Source organism: Saimiri boliviensis, chromosome 17, assembly GCF_048565385.1.
Source record: "Saimiri boliviensis isolate mSaiBol1 chromosome 17, mSaiBol1.pri, whole genome shotgun sequence".
NCBI classification, from domain to species: Eukaryota; Metazoa; Chordata; class Mammalia; order Primates; family Cebidae; genus Saimiri; species Saimiri boliviensis.
This window is the reverse complement of record NC_133465.1, coordinates 46,841,245-46,859,357: the sequence shown is the minus strand read 5'-3', so window position 1 is coordinate 46,859,357 and position 18,113 is coordinate 46,841,245. Positions and strand designations below refer to the sequence as shown.

The 18,113-nt window shown below is 47.2% G+C and overlaps 2 protein-coding genes across 2 annotated transcripts; both read left to right on the top strand.

The window, feature by feature from the left end:
* Nucleotides 1–4,856: 4,856 nt before the first annotated feature.
* Nucleotides 4,857–8,724, top strand: LOC101054152 (keratin, type I cuticular Ha1). Its single transcript, XM_039476522.2, has 7 exons — nucleotides 4,857–5,273; nucleotides 5,475–5,557; nucleotides 5,900–6,056; nucleotides 6,854–7,015; nucleotides 7,109–7,234; nucleotides 7,411–7,631; nucleotides 8,308–8,724. Exons 1-7 carry the CDS (start codon nucleotides 4,926–4,928, stop codon nucleotides 8,459–8,461), a joined length of 1,251 nt encoding a protein of 416 aa, XP_039332456.1. The 5' UTR covers nucleotides 4,857–4,925; the 3' UTR covers nucleotides 8,462–8,724.
* A 2,768-nt stretch (nucleotides 8,725–11,492) lies between these two features.
* KRT34 (keratin 34) lies at nucleotides 11,493–16,397 on the top strand. Its single transcript, XM_003942788.4, has 7 exons — nucleotides 11,493–11,913; nucleotides 12,017–12,099; nucleotides 12,617–12,773; nucleotides 14,001–14,162; nucleotides 14,256–14,381; nucleotides 14,557–14,777; nucleotides 15,914–16,397. The coding sequence occupies exons 1-7, from the start codon at nucleotides 11,566–11,568 to the stop codon at nucleotides 15,999–16,001; spliced, it is 1,185 nt and encodes a 394-aa protein (XP_003942837.2). The 5' UTR covers nucleotides 11,493–11,565; the 3' UTR covers nucleotides 16,002–16,397.
* The last annotated feature ends 1,716 nt before the right edge of the window (nucleotides 16,398–18,113 follow it).

Below are 18,113 nucleotides of genomic sequence, written 5' to 3'. Positions count from 1 at the left end.
TGCCCTCAAGCCCAAGTCTTCTCATTCCTGTTCTCTGCCCTTTCTCTGTTGCCAACTGTGCTCTTTCCCTGTTCCCAACAGTGAGGGCCTTGCTGGAGGAAGATGTGGGTAAAACTTCACATTCGGACCACTCTCAAATGCTGGGATGGGTTTTACGGGAAAGGCATCCTAGGGTCTGGGATCTCCCTAGGGGTGACCTTCCCGGTGCTATCTTTCATCAGCATTTTAGACTCAGCTTCTGGCCTTTGGCCATTGCCTGGGGGCTCCCCGCTTGATGCCGGTTATTGTATCCAAAACCCCCTTTCCCTTCCTTCCTCCCTGGTTCTTGGACATTCCATACAACCTGCCTCAGTCATTCACAGTGGCCTCCAAGGCCCTCCGCCCTCAGGAGTTCTCTCTGTTCTTGGGGGTGGCACAACTGTGTCCACTCACCAGCAGGACTGCATCTTCCCTCTGTTTCTCTCCACCAGCCTTATTCCCCTTTCTAGCTCCTCTGTCCATTTGCTTGATCTACTGTGGGTGCTTTTCTTTTTCTGCCCCACACCACATTCCTGGAATGATTTCTTACTCTACACCTGCCAAAAGCTCTTTCATTTGCTTTGAAACTTACCTTGACCCCCACGGACCCTGTGGGGGTGCCACAGGGCTGAAGCCATGGGCCATCACCACCACCCCTCCTGTGGTCTCCAAAGCAACAGCAACCAGATACCAAAACAACTCGTTACTCTGCCTGGCTGAAGACTAGATTATTAAAGGGAACAAGATTCTAATGAGAACAGTTCTCTGAATCCTGCCTGTGAGTCACTTAGAGAGTGAAGCACAAACAACTATTTGGAACACAAATGCGTAACCTGAAAAGGCTTCATCCCCTCACCGTGTGGCTGAAAATCATGAGCTGGACTGAAACGCCCTGAATGGGGTTTGGGTCAGGGTGGGTGTAGGAAGAAATGGGCTGGGTAGGGGAAGGAGCTATTTTTGGGCGAAGGTCCAATCACATTACATTATGCTAGCTCTGGACCCACCTGTCTGCTCAGCAGGACTCCGAGTTCCTTGGGGGGCGGGGATATGATACACCCCCACTCCCCACCATGTCCCCTGCTCCCAGGACTGTGCCAAGCACACAGTGGATGTTCAACAAGTGACTAATACCCATAATGCCATGCGTACAGTTTTAAAATTTATTTTTAATTTTTAGATGGGGTCTTGCTGTCGCCCAGGTTGGGATGCAGTGGCGTGATTATGGCTCACTGTAACCTCAAATTCCTGGGCTCAAGCAATCCTCCTGCCTCAGTCTCCCAAGCAGCTGGGACTAATGTATGCTCCACCAAGCCTGGCTCATTTTTTTTTTTAGATGGAGTTTCACTCTTGCTGCCCAGGCTGGAGTGCAATGGCACGATCTCAGCTCACCACAACCTCTGCCTCCCAAGTTCAAGCAATTCTCCTGCCTCAGCCTCCCAAGTAGCTGAGATTACAGGCATGCGCCATCATGCCCAGCTAATTTTATAACTCATTTTGAATTTTTTTTGGAGACATGGGGTTTTGCTATGTTGCCCAGGCTGATCTTGAACTCATGGGCTCAAGTGATCCTCCTACCTCAGCCTCCCAAAGTGCTGAGATTACAGATGCAAGCCACTGTGGCCAGTACCAGTTTCCTATTCACCTTGAATACAAGCATATTTCTAAATGTCCATCTTACACTTTCTAAATATCTCATCTCCATAGCTTCTGGCTATTTATCATACATACTGGGGACCCATCTTGGCCAGAATTGTTCACAAAAAGATTTTTTTTTTCATCAGAACTATGATTCTTCTGTTTTAGTTTAGTCTTATGCTCAGCACAGAGAAGCTGCCTAACAAATGTGTTCTGAAGTAAACTGAACTAAATAATGAATGTGGGTTTCATTGTCCATTGACTGCTCAATTTCTCCTTGAATGAAAAAAGTTTGCAAATATTCCAACTAAGAAACCAAGAGAATACGTGAAGTCTATCCCTCACCTGTGTGAGGTCATGGGGATCTTACAACCCTGGAGTCCTATTTTCCCCACTAATTCAGGGAGCGAATCCACCCCAGCCCACTGAGATCTTGAAAACACTGCAAGAAAGAGGCTAGATTGACAAGAGGTGGCAGCATTGTGTTTACTCACCAGCCAGTCTGTCTGCGGTCCCCATCCTGAATTCTTGCACCAGTTCACATTCTGCAGGGAGAAAAAGCAGTCCCTTGTTCTCTCCTGTATCTTCTGTGTGGCTGCCGACTGGCCATGACCTGAAGCCAGCACAGGACTGACTCTCCCTGCTTTGTTTCTCCTTTCTTCTCTCCGCACAACTTATTCCTTCAGGAAAGGCAATGTCGCTCCTTTTAGACTTCCCAATGCTGTGTGTAGATGGGAGTATATTTCTCAGCCACAAAGAAATCTCAAGCTGGATCACAGAGGTGATGCTTCAGTCTGGGCACCTTGGCACAACGTCACTTCTTTCAGAGGCCTCAGAAGCTGTAGTCCTGTGTCCATAGATTTTGTATGAGTCATCTCCATTTCTGCCTCGCAGGACCCTCAGCAGGGTGGGCCACTCTCCAGTCTATTTGCTTATTTTGTCTTGGCTTCTTCTCAGCGTTGCCTTCTCCAGTTTAGCCCCTTGGAAGCTGGGCTGACTTTGTCAATTTGCTGCATGATTCTGAGGATACCTCCCAAGTTTCTTCCTTGTCTTTTCTTTCTCTTGTTGTCACTACTTGTCTCCATCTCTTTCCATTTCTCTGATCTCTCTGCGTTGTACAAAAATTCTATTTTTTCTTTCTTCCCAACCCAATCCTTGAGTCTTCTCATACTGAGAGCTCTTCTTTGACTACAGTCTCCATGGGGCTATGCCAGCCAATCAGTAGATCGGACCCAAGAGCTTGGAGAATACTGCTGGCATTTAGTTTGGGCTTGGGTTAAAGCCTCCCTGGCTGGGGAAGCAGAAAGGGCTGAGGAAATAGCTGATTGCTGCAAAGCCAGTGCTTGGAGTAGGCTGACTAGTTAGGAAGCAGAAGGCCTGTGTTGTCATCTACAAGCGAGTAGTCGTCAATCAGGTGCATGAGCCTTTCCATTCGTCCCAAGCCCAGATGAAATGAGAGAGAAGCTCCCCACAGGACGCCTAGCCTTGCGTCCTTTCTCTGGAGAGTCTTAGGGGTACCAGCCTCTAGACCTGCCTATTTCTCCCCCTTTAATTGTCTTGCAAGGAAACAAAGAACTATTGATTTTATTATAAGTCTAGGTCTTCTTTGTAGTGCTATAGGGCTTTTCATCTGAATGGCATCATAATAAGCAGTGATAATGGTCTTGGGGAGTGTAGATGAAGGACCTTTTATCTGAGACTCAAGCAGAGTGCAACAGGAATACTGTCATGAAAGCTCATTGGGAGAAACACTCCAACAAGCTGTCAATAAAATGGCAGCTCTGGCTAGCAGCCAAAGCCACAGTGGAGATTGGGGTGCTGCCTCTTGAGATGCAGATGGTATTTGATGGTGCCTATAATTATACAACTTTTATATATTCAGAACTTTGGCTACCACTTCCTCAGATCTTCTGGTGCCTTCCTTCACCTCCTAAAGCAACCCTAAATGACTCCAGTTTGCCTTGCAAAATCCCCTTGCTCATGCTGTGCTCGGCATTTTCTTTCCCGGTGCCCAGGCCCTTGGGTTTAATTACACGATCATAGAGACCTCCTTTGCTATCTTCAGATGTCTGGTTCTTAAAGCAGGTGGCATATGCAGTCAGGCTGGAGATGGGAAGCCCAGGACAGAATGTGGTACATCTTTCTGGTGTATCCATTTCTCTTAGAGAATTGGGCAAAATATTTGAAAGTTTAACTGGAAATTTAAAGGGAGCTTTTTAAAAACATGAAAGCCAACATGGATATATGATGGACTATAGGGTCAATTCATATGAAGTTTAAAGGTCAACTATAAGTGATTTCATGCCTGTGGAGGCCCCTTTGTGCTATCTCCCGACTTTCCTAACATACCCATCTACTCTGTTCGGATACTACGGATACCCCGAGGAAATGTTTGACAAACACCTCTTTATTCCTTTCTCTTTCGTCTGCCCCAAATATCTCTCCTAGATCATTTAAATGCATTTTGAATGGCTCTCTCAGTTTGCACGTTTCAGCCTTCTTTCAAAGTGCTCTCTTACCCCAGGAACTTCTCTGTTCTAAACTAATTATCAAAGCCTCTACCTTTAAAATTCTCTCCTCTACAATTTTCTTAAGTAATATGCAGTGGTGGGGGCAGGGGAAGTATTAACATAGACCCGTAAACCACAAATTGCTGTCCAATCTTTTCAGCCATGTCCTCCATTGATTTTAGCCATCCACCTTCAGGCTTCTAAGATATGGGATGCTCCAGCATTTGAAGACTCTTCTCTAAATGCAGAGGGAAAGGCGGTCCACTGTGGCCTCCTGGTGCAACTTCTTCCTCAAACCAATCCGTGTTTCTCCCAAATGCCAGGTGGACCAGGACATGAGTATGCTTATGGGCCTGTAGGATTGTGACAAAGTTATGACGAAAGAACGTCACCGGATGGACCAACACCTCAATTAATGAGGGCAGATACTTGGGCTGGCCTGTGTCGCTTCTTTGAAGGCCTACCACAGAACTCTGATTTCATGGGGTGGACTGTCTGTGGAGGAGTCCTGACTTAGCAAGAAGCCCAAGTAAAGAATTTTATGGGACAAGGGACTCTTCTGAGGAAGGCAAATAACAGACTGAAGGAAAGGGTGTTTGAAAAGAAGTATAGAAATAAAAAGACAAAAGACATTGCATACTGCGTCCACACCCTCTGCAGTGGGATATAAATGCTCCTAGAGGAAGGAGACCCACAGCTCTGTGGCTTGGAGAATTCAGACTCTGTCTTCAGCCAGGCACTCACTTCCTCCCTCCCAGCACGATGCCCTACAACTGCTGCCTGCCCAGCCTGAGCTGCCGCACCAGCTGCTCCTCCCGGCCCTGTGTGCCCCCCAGCTGCCACGGCTGCACCCTGCCCGGGGCCTGCAACATCCCCGCCAATGTGAGCAACTGCAACTGGTTCTGCGAGGGCTCCTTCAATGGCAGCGAGAAGGAGACCATGCAGTTCCTGAACGACCGCCTGGCCAGCTACCTGGAGAAGGTGCGTCAGCTGGAGCGGGAGAACGCGGAGCTGGAGCACCTCATCCGGGAGCGGTCCCAGCAGCAGGAGCCCTTGCTGTGCGCCAGCTACCAGTCCTACTTCAAGACCATCGAGGAGCTCCAGCAGAAGGTGAGGGGCATGGCTGTCATCTCGAAGCAAGAGAGTTTGCTGTGATTCTCCGTCTGTGATAGAGAAGCGTGTTTCTTGCTTCTGTGCTATCATAATTCTTGCTTCCTCTTTTATTTCAAAATGCCTTTTTAAGTCATTTTTAAAAAGTTGATGGTTTCATATTTATTTTCAGTCCTCACTAAGCAACCTCTCACTCCCCAGATCCTGTGTACCAAGTCTGAGAATGCCAGGCTTGTGGTGCAGATTGATAACGCCAAGCTGGCCGCGGATGACTTCAGAACCAAGTGAGTTGTTTGGAATTCACACTGGTGTCCATTTCTTCTGTTTAGTCTTTAAAGAAAAGGGATTTCTATGGCTGTACTGAAAAAACAGATCTACTTACCTGTTGTGAAGGATCCTGCACAGGGTTGGGGAGAACCAAGCAAAGAAATCACAAAAATAGATGAGGACTCAAATCAACCTGTTCTGAGATGAATATTGGGTATTGACGGAGCCTCCAGAACCCTCTGTCTCCTGGGCCTATTCATTGCAGAAAGTGGAAAGATAAGGCAAACGAGGTTATCAGAAATCATTCCTATGAGTCTTGAGGATCTACCACTTAGTGCTCTGATCCTGACCTTGTGCAGGTACCAGACTGAACTGTCCCTGCGGCAGCTGGTGGAGTCGGACATCAACGGCCTGCGAAGGATCCTGGATGAGCTGACCCTGTGCAAGTCTGACCTGGAGGCCCAGGTGGAGTCCCTGAAGGAGGAGCTGCTGTGCCTCAAGAGCAACCACGAGCAGGTGAGACTAGAAATGAGAAATGCACAAACCTAACTCAGCATCTAGCTGAGGGTAGCTTGAGTGAATTGGGACAGCAGAATGCAGAGTATGAGTACAAGGCTGAGGGTTTCCTTTAATAACATCATGGCAAAAGAAAAATTGGAGAGAGATAAGACCTATTCACGTCCCCAGACAGGAAACATCTTTCACTTGAAACAAGCACATTATCTGAGTTGCCCAGAGCAGCCCCACACGCTGGAAATTGGTCAACAGTTATAGATTGAGTCCTAGCATTGCTGTGCAGTCTTTTTTTTTTTTTTTGGCAAAGGCCGAGAAAAAAAATCAAACCTTATAAATGCGAGTCTCTACTCTTTTAAAGTATTAGTGAAGAATGTTTGTGAGCTTCTTCTTCTCTCTCCTGGGAGAGGCCATGACATGCTCTTACCTCTTAGTTGATTGCAAGAGGTTTTTGATATACAATCTGAAATTGCACAGCCTTTTTTTTTTTTTTTTTTTTTTTGCATTCTAAGTTCCTCTCAACCAATTATAAGCTGGTAAAGCTGCACATCACACAGTTCATTCTTCAGTGGCATCCAAGCAAATCTTTGGAATTTTTTTTCTGAAGCCAAGTGCCATGGAATACCAGATGGTGAAGAGGGGGCTACGCCACGTGGAGTGCCTTGAGCTGTAACAGACTGCACCCCGCTCGGAGTTTCTTTTCTGAGAAAATAGACTAACAGGGTTTCAACAAGCAATGCCATTCCTTAGAGTACATTCTTTGCTCAGTATAGTAACTCTTGTATTTTCTGCATCTATAGGAGGTCAACACCCTGCGCTGCCAGCTGGGAGATCGCCTCAACGTGGAGGTAGACGCTGCCCCCACTGTGGACCTCAACCAGGTCCTGAACCAGACCAGAAGTCAGTATGAGGCCCTGGTGGACACCAACCGCAGGGAAGTGGAGCAGTGGTTCGCCACGCAGGTGGGCATCTAAGCACGCAGTCACTCAGGACCCGAGGACCACCCCAGGGCCCCAGAGGCAGGGGCTGATCCTTTCTCCCCTTGGGTGTTTCAGACCGAGGAGCTGAACAAGCAGGTGGTGTCCAGCTCGGAGCAGCTGCAGTCCTACCAGGCGGAGATCATCGAGCTGAGACGCACGGTCAACGCCCTGGAGATCGAGCTGCAGGCCCAGCACAACCTGGTGTGTATTGTTCAGCCCTGCTGGTGAGCGGTGGGACGTTGGGAGGCAGAGTCCCGGGGCTGCCCTTGGGACCACACGCTCTCCTTAGCTCTTGGAGCTTGTGACTTCCTTGGAATCCTATGAAGAAACGCTTTGAAAGATCAGCCCTCTGACATTCCTGATCTTTCCCACCACAGCGAGACTCTCTGGAAAACACGCTGACGGAGAGCGAGGCCCGCTACAGCTCCCAGCTGTCCCAGGTGCAGAGCATGATCAGCAACGTGGAGTCCCAGCTGGCGGAGATCCGCTGTGACCTGGAGCGGCAGAACCAGGAGTACCAGGTGCTGCTGGACGTGCGTGCCCGGCTGGAGTGTGAGATCAACACGTACCGGAGCCTGCTGGAGAGCGAGGACTGCAAGTGAGTACCTGGGCAGAGGTGTTTGATGTAGCGATGCACATGTGAGTGTACTATTCAGGTAGACACCATGCAAAGATTGCATACCTTGGAAAGGAAATTATGCCTTCACACTAGACATGCTCAAACAGAACTCAGACAACATAATATGGACATCATTTAAAACATAAATGGTTTGGTAGCAAGAGTTGTTTGATGTACAAACTGAAATTGCACAGCCAAGTCTTTGCATTCTACTATGATAACATGCGTGATTGCATGATATGTGATTAATGCCTTACCTTTTACAATACTGTATTCTGTAGTGGGTACATTCCCATAGACTACCTAATTTGATCTTGTCATTACCACCAGGTGGGCTGGATCAGAATTCCCTGCGTTCTATAGGAAAATAAACTGGGTCTTAGAGAAGGCAAATGACTCACCCAGTGTTACCAGTTTGGCATGAATGGATTTGAGAGTAGACATCAGAGTTTCAGAGTTTCTGTCTACCTTGGTGCTCTATGGCAGGGAGACCATTCACAACTTGAGAGTTATCTTTGTAGCAGGGGAGCCCGTGCCTTCTCTGTTCCAGGCCAGGCCAAGTCCTGACAGGCATTCTTATCCTTGGGGGATATCTCTGGCATTTGATTTTAAAATCTCCCTTAACTCACCTTTCCACATCATTCTTTGTCTCCAGTCTGCCCAGCAATCCCTGTGCCACAACCAACGCGTGCAGCAAGCCCATCGGACCCTGCATCTCCAATCCCTGCACCCCTTGCGTGCCTCCTGCCCCCTGCACACCCTGCGCCCCACGCCCCCGCTGTGGACCCTGCAACTCCTTTGTGCGCTAGAACCTAATGCCGGAGGAGCAAGGATGCTCAGGACTCCAGAGCTGTGACCTGGCTCTGGTTCAACAAAAGGGGCCTGAAAACATCATTTGCATGGCTGGAGTGGCCCCAGTAAGGCAGCCAAGAAACCTACCCAAAGCCTGTAGCCTCCGCAACTACTCCGGCCTGTCCTGCTCACTCTTTCCTTCCCGGGGGTCTGTTCCTTCTTGTGCTCACCCAGAGAACTCCCTTGTAACCTTCTAATAAATGTTATTTCTTTGGCAAAACAGATGCCTTTCTCATTTGTATTCATTTGTTTCAATGTGCTCATCACCTGAGTATGCTATAAAAAGCCACTTGAAAGACAGACCATATAATGGCCCGACTCTTGGCTACAAGAGCAGTTTCATGCCTTGCGGGGGCAGTGGCAGACAGCTAACCTGGCACCCTGGACCCAGGAGTGAGGCAGGCAGGCCTGTGGGAAGGAGGGTGGAGGTGCTGATGTGCTGCACCTTGGCCTTTTTTAGATTTTCCTTCTGACCTGGGCGTCTCCCAGAGCTGTTTGTATCCAAATCTGAATGGAGAAGGCATGAGCTGGGGGCTGGAAAGAAGCTCTGGAAAACTCATCTTTTTTAAGCAGAACTTTCGGGTTCAGTGCTATACTATTCTGGGTTGTTGGTGGCTCAGGCATTTCCCAGCCAAGAGACTCTCTGCCCAGGAATTCCTCCACTTCCTCGTGTGGTTGGATCATTGTCAGCCTGGGCTTCCAGCTGCTCTCTTCCCTCCTCGACTCCAGGTCTTAGAGACCCCACCAACTCTTCATTTGATCCTTTGGCCTTTCTCAATTCAATCCAACCAGTGCCTATTGAATACTTACTTTGTGCAGATGTTGGATGGTGGGACGGGGAGAGACACGAAGAAAGACATAGTTCCTGACCACTTATTTACAATTTGTTAAAAGGGATAAAACTAGCCCTCAAGTAGTGCTGTTATAAGGCCCAGTTCCCTGGCACTGTGAACAGCTGGTGGAGGCTAGAAGGAACTCTGAGTACTGAAAGGGACAATGCTGGGGCTACGCAGGAGGCTGAGACAGGAGAATCGCTGGAACCCAGGAGGTGGAGGTTGCAACGAGTGGAGATCACACCACTCCACTCCAGCCTGAGCGACAAGAGTGAAACTCTGTCTCCAAAAATAAATAAGTAAATAAACTTCATAGTCGAATTAAAAGAGTGATTTACCTGCCACCATGATAGTATTCAGCATTCTATGTTTATCAATATATTTATGTCTATCAGCAAGTTTTATACTTTCATATGCATTTATATTACTTTTAACATCCTTCTGTTTCAACTTAAAGAACTTCATTTAACTTTTTTGTAAGGCAGGTCCAGTGATGATGAACTACCTCAGCTTTTGTTTATCTGTTCTTCAGTTTTGAAGGATAATTTTGCTGGGAATGATATTCTTGGTTGGCAGTTTGTTGTTTGTTTGTTTTCAGCACTTTAAATATATTATCCCATGTCCTTCAAAGTTTCTGCTAAGAAATTCACTAACTGCCTCATGGAGGTTCCCTTGTACATGATGTCACTTTATTAAATAATGTTCTTCTTCCCTTTTGTGACAGTTTTTGATTTAAAGACTATTTTGTCTGATATATAAGTATAGCCATCCTGCTGTCCTTTGGTTACCATTTGTATGAAATATTTTTTCCCCATTCCTTCACTTTCAGCCTATATGTATCTTTAAATCTAAAGTCAGTCTCTTCTAGATAGCATGTAGATAGATCTTGCTGGTTTTTTGAAAATTCATTCAGCTACTCCATGTCTTTTGATTGGAAACTTTTATTTACATTTCAATAAATTATTGATAGGGAAAGACCTATTATTGCCATTTTGTTAATTGTTTTGTCTTTCTCAGAGTTCTGTGGTCTCTCTCTTCCTCTCTTGTCATCTTCCTTTGTGTTTCATGGATTTTTGTATTGATACGTTTTTATTCTTCTTTCTTTTTATGTATCTTCTATTGGTATTTTCATGTGGTTACCATGGGGCTTGTATAAAACAATTTACAGTTTTAACAGTCTCTTTTTAGCTGATAACAACTTTCATTGCATGTAAAAACTGCACTTTTGCTTCTCCCCAACACACCTTTTATGTATCGATGTCACGATTTACATCTTGTTATACTGTGTATCCATCAACCTATTTTTATAGTTACAGCTATTTTTAATACTTTTGTCTTTTAAAATTTATATTAGAGGGCCAGGTGTGGTGGCTCACGCCTTGTGAGTAATCCCAGCACTTTGGGAGGCCAAGGAGGGCAGATTGCCTGAGGTCAGGAGTTCAAGACCAGCCTGGCCAACATGATGAAACCTCGTCTTTTTTACAAAAATGCAGCAGGGTGAACTTGACCTGTGGGCTGTTGTTTGCAGATGCCCCTTTTAGGCATATTCCCATCCATTCCGTTGGTTTCCATTTTACTTTCTCATTTCCCAACCAAGAACGTGCAATTGTTTTCAATCTCTCCACATGTTGGCAAGTTCCCTAAACCCCAACCAACAGTAAGATCAGGATCCTTTCAGCTAATACAGGTTGAGTTTCTGCTATAAAAGCAAGTTGAATACTGAGACATGGATGAACGTGGGAGGAAAGAGTTACCTGGAAGAGGAACTCTCAAAGCTCTCTCTCAAAGCTGTCTTTCTGGGGACAAAGAACAGTGGCAGAACCTCCTGGGTGAGGAATCCCTGATTCCCAAACAACTCCACCCCATGTCCCTGGCTGCCCTCCCCTCTGAGTAATGCGGACAGCCTTTTGGGGCTGTGATGATTCTCCCTCCTATGAAGCCGTCTGATGAAACTCTGATTTCACCAATCACTAGCGCCCAGGAAGAGCCTGGTGTGACATAAGCTGAATGGAATAATTTTATGGGATGAGGGGGGACTCTTTAGAAGCATCTAACTAGCATATTTTGGAGAAAAATTAGCTGAAGCATTAGGAAAGGAAACTATGCTGTATGCCAAGCCCCCACCCACCATTAATGGTATAAAAGGACCGCAGAGGAAGGAGAGACTCAAACCTGCTCACATCCACTTCCAGCAGCTTACCTGCCTTTCCATTACCCATCCCAGCACCATGTCTTACAGTTGCTGCCTGCCCAGCCTGAGCTGCCGCACCAGCTGCTCCTCCCGGCCCTGTGTGCCCCCCAGCTGCCACGGCTGCACCCTGCCCGGGGCCTGCAACATCCCCGCCAACGTGAGCAACTGCAATTGGTTCTGCGAGGGATCCTTCAATGGCAGCGAGAAGGAGACCATGCAGTTCCTGAACGACCGCCTGGCCAGCTACCTGGAGAAGGTGCGTCAGCTGGAGCGGGAGAACGCGGAGCTGGAGCACCTCATCCAGGAGCGGTCCCAGCAGCAGGAGCCCTTGCTGTGCGCCAGCTACCAGTCCTACTTCAAGACCATCGAGGAGCTCCAGCAGAAGGTGAGGGGCTGGGCCATGTGGGGGCACGGCAGCAGCTGGCTGTCTTTGAGCAGTAAGACACTCTCAAGTTCAAGTGTACCTCATGAGAGAAATTTCTTTTCAGATTCTGTGTGGCAAGGCTGAGAATGCCAGGCTGGTGGTGCAGATCGACAATGCCAAGCTGGCCTCTGATGACTTTAGAACCAAGTATGTTGAACTTCTGGGGCCAGATGTTCAAGGTCCCTGTGTTTCTTTTATGGTCCTAGGGACCTAATATTGCCTGGAAGGGAGGAGAAAGCCATTTCTCTCCTTTTCTCCTCTTAGGGTTGGTTATGTAAAATCAGTTTCAAACAGAGATCCAGACTTATGGGCTGCCTGCTCTTCAGTCTACACTAGTCTTTTCGGAAGTGTTTCTTAAACCACACGATCCAGAGATTGAAATGAATTCTTCTTTGGGAACCGATTTGGTGGTATATTAGCTAACAAAATTGATAGCACAGCGAGAGACTTCATCTCATGAGTGCCCCTGGGCTTCTTGTGGTGTCAGGGCGAGTCAGGGAACCTCTCCATTCTATCCATGCACAGCTTGAGGGAAACGTGTAGAAGAGAAGAGGCAGAAAATGGTGTAAGTTCAAGAAGATTCAGGCCAATTCTACCCAAGCAGCACATAATAGAGGAAGGTGGTTTTCTTTTCTGACTTATCCTCCCACTCCGATGCATGCAGATACCAGACGGAACAGTCCCTGCGGCGGCTGGTGGAGTCGGACATCAACAGCATGCGCAGGATCCTGGATGAGCTGACCCTCTGCACGTCTGACCTGGAGGCCCAGGTGGAGTCCCTGAGGGAGGAGCTGCTGTGCCTGAAGAAGAACCATGAGGAGGTAGGAAAAACATTTACAAAAGCAGGCCTCAGAGCTAAGCTACTAGCACTGGGAATCAGAAGACAATCACTGTCCGGATCTCTGGTCTGGGACCCTTCTCTGAAGAACCCAAGCTATTCTCGGAGAGTAAAGGTGCTACATCCATATCAAGGAGTGAAGTGAGCTCCTCATTCTCCAGTGGCTGGCTGAGGGTTAGGCAGGTGCTGGAATTGCTGAGGATGGACATCATTCATTGAGCTCTGCTCTCTGATGGTCATGTTAGGTCCTAAATTTGCTAGTAGAGATGGAGGGATACAAATGAAATAAAACATAGCCCTTTTCTTCAAAGAGCTCACAGTTTAGTATGGAAAGACAGCCATGTAAACACAGTGATATAAACAAGGCATAGTGAAACAATTACCATATGAGATGTACAAGCAGTATGCTCCAGAAAGAGTCCAGTCTGGGCCAGGCATGGTGGCTCATGCCTGTAATCCCAGCACTTTGGGAAGCCAAGGTGGATGGATCACGAGGTCAGGAGTTTGAGACCAGCCTAACCAACATGGTGAAACCCTGTTTCTACTAAAAATACACAAATTAGCCGGGCGTGGTGGCACACGCCTGTAGTCCCAGCTACTCAGAAGGCTGAGGTAGGAGACTCACTTGAACCTGGGAGGTGGAGGTTGCAGTGAGCCAAGATTATACCATTGTACTCCAGCCTGGGCAACAAGAGCAAAACTTCATCTCAATTAAAAAAAGAAAAAAGCAAAAAAAAAAAAAAAAAAAAAAAAAAGAAATAAATAATTCAGTCTGCCCAAGAGGAGATAGATGGGCAACTCTTCTCAGATGCAAAGAGAAGGATTTCAGTACTTGGGTGTTTCAGACTGAGGGAAAAGGTTGAACAAAGACACAGAAGTGGCAGAGCAGGGTATATCTGGGTATGGCTGGGCATGCAGTACCTACAAGGGTGTGACGAAAGTGAAGATATGATGAGAAGCAATGAAGGACTTGCATATGCCAAGGAGTTTAGACTTGGTCTTGTAGAAGATGCGGGGTCGTTTCAGTTTTTATGGGACAATTGATGTGATCCCTGTTTTAGTTTATTGCTAGGAAATGTGTGTGTCACTCTTTGGGAATGCTCAGAATATTCCTTTTAGTGATTTTTGGGCAGTATCGTGCTCATTTTCCTGGAGGGGTAAGATGGCAGATCCATTGCCATAGATTCATTCCTTTTCTTTTCTCCATCAGGAGGTCAACACCCTGCGCTGCCAGCTGGGAGACCGCCTCAACGTGGAGGTGGATGCTGCCCCCGCTGTGGACCTCAACCAGGTCCTGAATGAGACCAGGAGTCAGTACGAGGCCCTGGTGGACACCAACCGCAGGGAAGTGGAGCAGTGGTTCGCCACGCAGGTGGGCATCTAAGCACGCAGTCACTCAGGACCCGAGGACCACCCCAGGGCCCCGGAGGCAGGGGCTGATCCTTTCTCCCCTTGGGTGTTTCAGACCGAGGAGCTGAACAAGCAGGTGGTGTCCAGCTCGGAGCAGCTGCAGTCCTACCAGGCGGAGATCATCGAGCTGAGACGCACGGTCAACGCCCTGGAGATCGAGCTGCAGGCCCAGCACAACCTGGTGTGTATTGTTCAGCCCTGCTGATGAGCAATGGGACGTTGGGAGGCAGAGTCCCAGGGCTGCCCTTGGGACCACACGCTCTCCTTAGCTCTTGGAGCTGTGATTTCCTTGGAATCCTATGAAGGAAGGCTTTGAAGGAGCAGCTCTCTGACATTCCTGATCTTCTCCACCACAGCGAGACTCTCTGGAAAACACGCTGACGGAGAGCGAGGCCCGCTACAGCTCCCAGCTGTCCCAGGTGCAGAGCATGATCAGCAACGTGGAGTCCCAGCTGGCGGAGATCCGCTGTGACCTGGAGCGGCAGAACCAGGAGTACCAGGTGCTGCTGGACGTGCGTGCCCGGCTGGAGTGTGAGATCAACACGTACCGGAGCCTGCTGGAGAGCGAGGACTGCAAGTGAGTGTGGGGCAAAGAATGTCGGGGAGGAATGTGCATGGTGGGATAGTGTAGGCACACAAATGGTGGCCATATTTGCAACTAGCCAGGCAACACACATTAACTGTGCAGTGTGTGTCCAGTGGTCTGTGATAGCTAAGCAAAGGGAGGCCAAAGGTAAGGGAACAGCCCCTGCCTCAGGGGGCTAACAACAGAGGAGTGGTGGTAGGACCTGGCCAGTCATAGGAATAACATTTGTGTAAGGCACATCGTGTTAAGTTTCCAGGAAAGCACCAGGCACAGTGGCTTACGCATGTAATCCTAGCACTTTGGGCGACCGAGGTGGGTGGATTGCCTGAGCTCAGGAGTTTGAGACCAGCCTGGGCAACACAGTGAAACTCTGTCTGTACTAAGACACAAAAACAATGAGCTGGGCGTGGTAATTTGTGCCTTAATCCCAGCTACTTGGGAGACAGAGGCAGAAGAATCGGTTGAATGTGGGAGGCAGAGGTTGGAGTGAGCCAAGAGCTCGCCATTGCATTCCAGCCTGGGTGACAAGCGAGACTCCATCTCAGATGAAAAAAAAAAAAAAAGTAAAAAAGTTCCAGGAGAGCCTTAAGAGCATGAGATAATATTTTTGAAAAGGACAATTTTTCCACCTGTGAACATGGCATTCTGGGAAAGGAAGAAGGATTTGGTAATAATCAGAACTTGATTCTGGCTGGGTCCATTGGCTCATGCCTGTAATACCAGCACTTTGGGAGGCTGACACGAGTGGATTGCTTGAGGTCAGGAGTTCAAGCCCAGCCTGGCCAACATGGTGAAACCCCATCTCTACCAAAAATACAAAAAATTATCCAGGTGTTGTGGTACATGCCTGTAATGCTAGCTACTTGGGAGGCTGAGGCAGGAGAATTGCCTGAACCCTGGAGGTGGAGGTTGCAGTGAGCTGAGATTACTCCACTGCACTCCAGCCTGAGCAACAGAGCAAGACCCTGTCTCAAAAACAAAACAAAAGAAAAAGAACTTGATTCCAACTAACTCCAGCCACTGAGAATTCATAGGTTGTGTCGTTAAGCCCAAGGTATTCTGTGCACCCTATTAGGGCTCTCTCCCCTCTCCTCCCCTACCCACTCTAAACCTCCTTGTCCTCCTAGGCTCCCCTGCAACCCATGTGCCACCACCAATGCTAGTGCCAACTCCTGTGGACCCTGTGGCACCTCTCAAAAGTGTTGCTGTAATTGAAAAGCCTGTATCCTCTTTGAAGACATCTGCAAAGCCATTTAGATCAAGCACAGGAAATATCCTCAAGTCCTGCCTTTTCTGGAGGTCAGCTGACATCAAGAAACCTCATCTTGCCTACTGTGTTATTTCCAGAATGCTGAAAAGCTTTCCCAACCCAACAAGCAAAGACACACATCATCAGCTTCCAATGTCTGGACAACTCCTTCCTGTTGAAGGTCGAGACTCTTTGTTTCTAAAGATCTTCAGCTCCCTGTAATCTGAGCTCCAGTTACTACTTTAGGGTGTTTCCAGAACGTGTTGCATTTCCTGTTTTCCTTTATTCTTTGGCATTCTCTGGAATGCAAGGAGGAGACTTCAATTACTTCCCAATAAACTTTATTTCTCTGGCATAGTAAATGTTTCTCATTCATATTCATGCATTGTAAATTACTCATCATGGCTGTTTCATAAAAATACCCCTTCATTAGGAGAATAAAATGAATTAAATGACTGAGGCAAGCCTTTATGCTTCACCAGAAACACTGATATAGACAGGGAAGGATGTCCTGGGAGACTCCCATCAAGGGCAGGCCATGCAGGAAACGGCCTTCAATACCCATGCTTGCCTTGCCTTGACTGCAGACAGGGCTCTTGGCAATTTTTAAAAAAATTGTACTGTAAGTTCTGGAGTACATGTGCAGATCTTGCAGGATTGTTGCATAGGTAGACACATGCCATAGTGGTTTGCTGCCTCCATTACCCTGTCACCTACATCAGGCATTTCTCCCGCTGTTATTCCTCTGCAACCTCCCTAATCCCGGCTGTCCCTCCCCAGCACCCACATGTTCTCATTGTTCAACACCCACCTATGAGTGAGAACATGTAGTGTTTGGTTTTCTGTTCTTGTGTCAGTTTGCTAAGAATGATGGTTTCCAGATTCATTCATGTCCCTACAAAGGACATGAACTCATCCTTTGTTATGGCTGCATAGTATTCCATGGTATATATGTGCCACATTTTATTTGTCCAGTGTATCATTGATAGGCATTTGGGTTGGTTCCAGGTCTTTGCTATTGTAAACAGTGCTGCAATGAACACACGTGTGCATGTGTCTTTATAATCGAATGATTTATAATCCTCTGGATATATATCCAGTAACAGGATTGCTGGGTCAAATGGAATTTCTCTTTCTAGATCCTTGAGGAATCGCCACTCTGTCTTCCACAATGGTTGAATTAATTTACACTCCCACCAACAGTGTGAAAATGTTCCTATTTCTCCACATCCTCTCCAGCATCAGTTGCCTCCAGATTTTTTAATGATCGCCATTCTAACTGGCGTGAGGTGGTATCTCAATGTGGTTTTGATTTGCATTTCTCTAATGACCAGTGATAATGAGCATTTTTTCATGTTTGTTGGCCTCGTAAATGTCTTCTTTTGAAAGGTGTCTGTTCATATCCTTTGTCCACTTTTGAATGGATTTGTTTGTTTTCTTCTTGTAAATCTGCTTTAGTTCTTGTAGATTCTGGATATTAGCCTTTTGTCAGATGGGTAGATTGCAATTTTTTTTTTCTTATTCCTGTTGGTTGCCAGTTCACTCTAATGAATGTTTCTTTTGCTGTGCAGAAACTCTTATGTTTAATTAGATCCCATTTGTCTATTTTGGCTTTTGTTGCCATTGCTTTTGGTGTTTTAGTCATGAAGTCCTTGCCTATGCCTATATCCTGAATGGTATTGCCTAGGTTTTCTTTTGAGAATCCGCCCCACAGTTCACTGCTATCTCTGGCTTTCACCCTCATCAGAAGAGAATGTTCTGCTTCCCTTTTTCCTAAACTGCCTGGAGAAACAACAGAAACTGCCTCTACAGAAGCTGCTCAAAGAGCAGTGAGTCTCTCCTCTCAGTCCCTCTGCTGTTCCTGCCTTGCTAATATAGATACTTGCTCCTCCCTCGAAATGCATCTTCATGATTTCCATAATCCTGCAAACTCTGGGCTTTCTTGTAATATCTCTAATTACCTGTTCTCTGTTGTCATCTTAGCTTTCTTCCCCTTTTAGTCCCAGATGAAAGAAACACTTACATCCTCAGCCCTCTGTCTTTCTCCTTCTATGTCCCTGTTCATGTAGAACTAGCTC